Source organism: Otolemur garnettii, unplaced genomic scaffold (genome assembly GCF_000181295.1).
Source record: "Otolemur garnettii isolate 467f Iridium unplaced genomic scaffold, OtoGar3 scaffold00037, whole genome shotgun sequence".
In the NCBI taxonomy this organism is placed as follows: Eukaryota; Metazoa; Chordata; class Mammalia; order Primates; family Galagidae; genus Otolemur; species Otolemur garnettii.
Genome location: NW_003852432.1, coordinates 855,769 through 862,345, shown reverse-complemented (window position 1 = coordinate 862,345; position 6,577 = coordinate 855,769). Strand labels below are relative to the sequence as shown.

The 6,577-nt window shown below is 43.8% G+C and overlaps 1 protein-coding gene across 1 annotated transcript in view; it reads left to right on the top strand.

Annotated features, from left to right (window-relative positions):
* The window catches only part of FAM71F2 (family with sequence similarity 71 member F2), an 8,615-nt gene extending 2,468 nt beyond the window's left edge, over positions 1-6,147 (top strand). Inside the window, exons 2-5 of the mRNA XM_003789812.1 lie at positions 685-869; positions 2,006-2,255; positions 3,611-3,729; positions 5,955-6,147. Of these exons, the coding sequence (XP_003789860.1) occupies positions 685-869; positions 2,006-2,255; positions 3,611-3,729; positions 5,955-6,147 (747 nt within the window). The remainder of the gene's footprint in view (positions 1-684; positions 870-2,005; positions 2,256-3,610; positions 3,730-5,954) is intronic.
* Positions 6,148-6,577: the final 430 nt, after the last annotated feature.

The following is a 6,577-nucleotide window of genomic DNA, read 5'->3' as shown; positions in this document are numbered from 1 at the left end:
GAGACAGAGTCTCACTCAGTCACCCTGGATAGAGTGCCTTGATGTGATCAGAGCTCACGGCAACCTTAAACTCCTGGGCTCAAGAGCTCCTTTTGCCTCAGACTCCCGAGTAACTGGGACGCGCACCACCAAACCCAGCTATTTTTAGTAGAGATGGGATCTTGCTCTTGCTCAGGCAATCCACCCACCCCAGCTTTCCAGAGTGCCAGGATTACAGGGAGAGCCACCATGCCCAGCCCCCTTCTGGAACTTTCTTTGCACAATCTCCTATCTTGGCCACTAGATACCAGTGCTATCTTCTCCTACCCAAGGGTAAGGGAATAAAGCAGTGGTTCTCAGCCTTCCTCATTGCCACGTTGTTACAAATGGAAAAAAGGGGTCATGACCCACAGGTTGAGAACCTCTGGAATAAAGCTTTCAATGCCACTCAGCTTTTTCTTCCTAGTGCATCTTTTTACAATGAGATAAAACAGAGGACATGCAGAAGTGCAATGCAGACTTCCTGTTGCTGGTGAACTTAAAGTCTATTTGGGAAGACCAAAAGAGATCAATAGCCAGTCACAGCCCAGCCTAGTGTGCTGCACACTTGTCACCTAGATGAAGCGCCCCTTTCTAGCACCTGTGTCCTTTGACCCCCTTGTCTTCTGCTCCTTTCTGACCTGTGTACCTGGGGCTGATTTCCAGATCACCGAGCCCGGGAACAACATGGAAGTCTATGACAGATCTACCACCATGATCCTCGGCGTGACCTCCTCAGTGCCAAGCCTGCCTCTCCCCAACATCCTCCTGATGGCCACTGTCACCTGGCCCCAGGGTCAGTTTTCCACCCAGAGAACACCTGGTGATGCTCCTGTCATCACACTCAGAAGGTAAAGGAAAGCTTGAGGGAGGGGCCGGAAGGGGTGGGATGATTGCCTGGCACATGCATAACATTACAGCTGGATTTTAGATCCAAAGAAAAGATGGTGTTCTTCAGTGTATAAGCTATGCAGAATTCCTTCCTTCATTCATTTAACAAATATTTAATATCCGTATGTACCATGCACTGTGCTTCATGCTGGAAGGGAGCAGTTCACAGTCCCTATCTCAGGGCTAGGTTTTGAGGATTTTGGCTTTTGTGTGTGTGGTTTTTTTTAAATCTTCTTAAGTAGTACTGGGAGACTGAGGTTTTGTGTATTTTCGTTTTTATTTTGTCATTGTAGATATAGGGGATTCCTAATGAAAAGGTGAACATATAAAGTCAAATAGGACTTTGAGGTGTTAGGATTGAAAAAAAAATGGCCAGGCACAATGGCTCACACCTGTGATGTGGGAAGGCAAGCCAGGAGGATTGCTTGAACTCAGGAGTTCGAGACCAAATTGAGCAAATAAATACCCTGTCTCTACTAAAAACAGAAAAATTAGCCAGGTGTGAGGGCAGGTGCCTCTAATCCTAGCTACTCTGGAGGCTGAGGACAGAAGATCACTTCAGTCCAGGCATTTAAGGTTGCTGGGAGCTAGGCTAACACCATAGCAATAGCCCAGACAACAGAGAGAAACTGTCTTAAAAAAACCAAACCAGGCATATGGAAGCCATCCTTCCTTCTCCTTACCCCTTCAACATAGTCAGGATAGAGGGAGAAGGAGGCCTAGAAGTGGAGGCAAGAAACCTCAGTTCCAGTTCCCGCTTAATAAGATCTAAACTTAGGCAAATTATTTAGGTTCCCTGAGCCTCAGCCTCAAAATCTGTACCATGGAATTAATAATACTTATCTTTCTTTCATTGAAGGATTGTTGTGAGAATTAAATGAGATATTATATAGTCAGTATCAGTCATTGTTATTAAAGTGGGCAAATTCTTTAAAAACTAAAGTCCTGGACATCAGAGAGGAGTTTGTCTTAGAACAAGGGCTTCCTCCCTTTGGCATCCCCCAACCAGAGCCAGAGGAACCTGAGCTTGAGGTGGACACTCATAGGTTGATTAAAATCACCAGCATCACTATGGGAATTTCCTGATTATGCCCAGGATTCTCCCCCTGAAGTATGTGGAGCTACGAATCTGTGACCGGCTCCAACGCATTCTGAGAGTTAGGACAGTGACAGAAAAGATCTACTACCTGCGGCTCCACAGAAATCACCCAGAAGCTGTCTTTCAATTCTGGATCCGGTTAGTGAAAATTCTGAAGAAAGGTCTATCCATCACTACTAAAGACCCGAGAATCCGATTCACTCACTGTCTGGTGCCCAAGATGTCCAGCAGCTCCACTGAGTCAACAGTAAGTGGCACCCCCTCCAAGATCAGTCGAGAAATACACATACACACGCAGAGTCTGCATGTACGCAGGCACAGGTTGTCCAGAACCCGCGTGTGCAATTTACAATAGACAACTATTAGAATGTAATGTAATATAAACATCTATTTCTGAAGGCTGCTTCTTTCACTTTAGATTATATCATATACACTTTTCCATGTCTTTTCAAATGCTTTGTAAACATCATTTTGATAATTTTATACCATTTTCAAGGCTCCTGATACATATTGCCAGATTATTTCCATAAAGATCACACCAAATTATTAAGCTGTCATCAAGAATATTTGTCCAGATCCTTGTATCCTATCACAATCGAGTAGTATAAATTTTAACAAATTTTCTAACATGATAGGTAAAAAAGTGACATCTCTGATTTTTCAATGAATAATTGTTACACACACACATATGTATACAGGGTGTACATATATATATATATATATATACGTATATACGTGTATATATATATATGTATATATATATATATATTTTTTTTTTTAATGTGTTCTTTGGCCATCTTTCCATTGGCAAGTGTTGTGTTTTTCTGAATCGACTTGTAAAGTAGAGCTTTTCATACATCAAGATTTTTTGACCCTTTAATTACAAGTTTTTTGTTTTTTTTTTTTATAAATATTCCCTCTGGGATTTGCTCTTCCCTGTCAGTTTATTTAGGGTGCTTTTGGACACACCTAAGGCCTTTCTAGGACCTGCTTAGCGTAGCTGTAGAGCAGGGGTCTTCAAACTTTTTAAACAGGGGGCCAGTTCACTGTCCCTCAGACCGTTAGAGGGCCAGACTGCAGGCCCCGGGAGGAGTCGGTTGCTAAGCAGGACAGGCAGTGCGGCAAAAACATCTGGTGGGCCAGATAAATGTCCTAGGTCGGCTGCATGTGGCCCACGGGCCATAATTTGAAGATGTCTGCTGTAGAGGCACCAGCAGACAGGAGACAGGAGGAGAGCTTGACAAATAGGACTGTCCCAAATCTTCAGATTGCAGAATCCAAATACTTGTCTTCTCTCACTTAAGTTGTGTGCTTTTGGTTGTTACTATTGACTTTGAAAAAGTCACCTGTTTTATAGCCCAACCACTCTGATACTAAACATTCAGTTCTTGTCTTCTAAATAAAATAGTCACTGCAGCCCAGCAGAGAGAAGGGAAATCCTGTAGGGGTCCCATTTTTGCTCTGATGATCCCAGGCACAGGTTCCCAAGCCAGGCTGTGGAACTTAAGTGCAAGCCCCAGATTCCTTCATAGTTCTGCACCAAGGAAGCTAAAAACTCTCAATGAGAGAAACTGGCCCTCTGACTCCAATTTCTCCATTCAGCCTGAGAACAGCCTCCCATCATCCTCCCAGCCCAGTGAGACCCTCATGCTGTTGGCGGCTGAGCAGACCACTGACCATTTCTCACAACTCTCGGGAAGGGCCCATCTCACAGAAGACAGGTACGACCTCCATGGGGTTGGTTCCCGTGTCCTTTTCCCCCAGCCCGAAGTTGTGGGGTCACTGACATTCTGCTAACCTATCCTAGTTCCTGCTTTTAATTCTAGATAGTCAAATGCGTGACTTTTTCTGTCAACTTTGTCATATGCCTATCCTTAAGAAAAACAGGATCTGTGATCTGAATACTAATTCCCTAGGCTAATGCCAGTGTTTTCTAATGACAGATGCTCAATAAAAGGAATGATGGCTGAGTACATTAAATCAAAGTAGAAGCTGGCCTTTTCTTGTCACAACAATGGGGGCCAGTTCCCAAACCCATCTTGCTCTTGCTCTGTCTTTCTTTCTCAATAAACTTTGTTTCATGCTTAAAAAAAAAAAAACCCAAAGAAGTATAAACGAAGGAAGCAGGTTCATGGAGCTAACTATTGACTATCTCCAATCCCATCTCACAAGGGTCCCTTAAGTAAGACCCTGATTCTCTTTCTCTCACCTGTAAGAGAGAGGACTCCAAAGGGGAGACTGCCACTAACTCCAAAGTTTTATTAATTTGCTAACTAATTGCATTAAACTCTTTCTATAACAAATGATAGAAACCTAAAGCAAAATAGTGCAACCAATACATTGAGCAAGTACAACTTGTATGGTATCATCAAAATACAAACTTATTTTTGTCTTCCCTTTATGGGTTTTCAGTGGGAGAAGTTTTCTTCTTGTCCCCAATAAAAGCCTGTTCTCTGGATAGGGCCCATCGTATGTGGGTGCCCTGTTAGATGCAACAGGTCCTTTTGTCCCTTTAAATTGCAAAAGCAACCTCAATTATGAAGTTAAAATAATCAGTGCCTGAAAATGATCAAAACTCACACAATATCCCTTACCCTCAGCTTGGCCTCTTATCAAGGTGGCCTTTTCTAGTAGAGGACTGTGCTGTCACTCTTCTCTTTCTATTCCTTACGGTTTGGGTTTTTTTTTGAGACAGAGTCTTACTTTGTCTCCCTTAGTAGAGTTCTGTGGCATTATAGCTCATAGCAACCTCAAACTCTTGAGCACAAGCAATTCTCTTGCCTCAACCTCCCAAGTAGCTGGAACTACAGGTGCCCGCCACAATGCTCAGCTATTTTTAGAGACAAGGTCTTGTTCTGGCTCAGTCTGGTTTCGAACCTATGGGCTGAGGCAATCCACCTGCCTCCCAGAATGCTAGGATTATAGGCATTAGCCTCCTCACCCAGCCTTAGTTTCCTAATGTTGAAAGCTGACTTTTTCTCTTAGGAATTATCTTCCATTCTTTGAAGTCCCCCCACCCCTAAAGACTCCTAAATTGTAATTCTGATGATGCTGTGATATCTCCTTTCATCTGGCCACCCCCCCCCACCTTACATGCTGACTCTGTAGGTATCCACATCAGCACAGTGCTAGCTATCAGAGTCCCCTCACCCCTTCAAGGAGTCCTCTTGGAGGGTTTTTACAGTGGCTCCAGGCTGGCATTCTCTCTCTATCTCTACCATCTCTATCTCTCTATCTCTCTAAAATAGTCCACATCCAGTCCTCAAAAAATATCCTCTCTACTTCCTCGAAAGAAACACCATGCTCCCTGGACACAAAAGCAACTCTTCTTCACTGCACCAACAGAGAAACCCACTTTCCCATCTCTCCTGCCCTCCACATTCCTGAGCAGCAGCTGTCTCTTTCTTGCTATTGTTTTTTATATAATGCGCCATATGTCTAGCTCTCCGGGTATTCTGGGAAGGCTCTCTCTTCCAGAGAAGGTGAAGGAGACAGCAGCTCTTTACAAGGGACTCTCTCCGTGCTCAACAACCCCATGGTTACCTTGGTTACCAAGGCTGCCATCCCTTGGGGAGCCCCAGTTTATATCACTTCTCTGGTCCTGAATTTTTGATCCCTGGCATTTTACCTTTGACTCATAACATGAATTAAGTTCCCAACATATCAGAGTAATGCCTAAGATTTGAAGGGTTGTCTGTACCCCTTTGATAGGGCAGGTCTCAGCTCCTGGTCCTCCTCATCTCTCAGTCTCCTTAGGTCTCTCTTAGATACTCCACTCCACGTATGCATATTGTCATTACCCTTCATTTCCATATTTGTACGTGTGATCAAGGCACTCATGTTGGAAAAAGACATGATTAAAAAATGGTTTTAAAGTTAGATTTTAACAATGTTTTCTTTTTCTTCTATTATTTTCAATGACCCCCAACTTTCTGGGCTCTAACAGAAGCATCGACCCTCCTGTTCAAAAAGACAAGAGCCACAAGAAGATATCCTCTCCAGTGGCATCTTCATGCAATTTGAAAATACCCATGAGAGCCACCTTGGGCCACAGCCTCTGGGAACAAGAGGATTCAAATGAGCACTTCCTGAATGTTCCTGTAGCCAGTTCCCTAGGAGAGAACTTTTTAGGACCATGACACCTAGCCAAAACAGGGTGATCTTCCCTGGCATCTATGTACTTGCTATCAACTCCTATAATGCTATTCTTCCACTGTGGGCCAACTAACCACTGGGAGAGGTGAGATGGTGTTTATAACAAACTGCTTCTGAACTTCCACCAATAAACCTCCAAGTGAGTCCCTAATTATTGCAGGTTGTACTAAAGGGAGGCTCCAGCCTGGAGAAGGACTGATGGGAACAGGAGCTCACTTATCAGGAAACTAATTTGGGAAAAAGTTACCACCCGCTCAATGGAAATCACAGAGCAACCAAGCAAAGACAAGATAACCAATCCAGAGGAGAGGGCCTCTGGGGAGAAATCAACCTCCTCTTTCAAAGAGGAGAGAGAAATAGAGGCATCTTTGTGTACTGGGGATGGAGAAGGAGCTTTGGCCAACCTTTCAACAG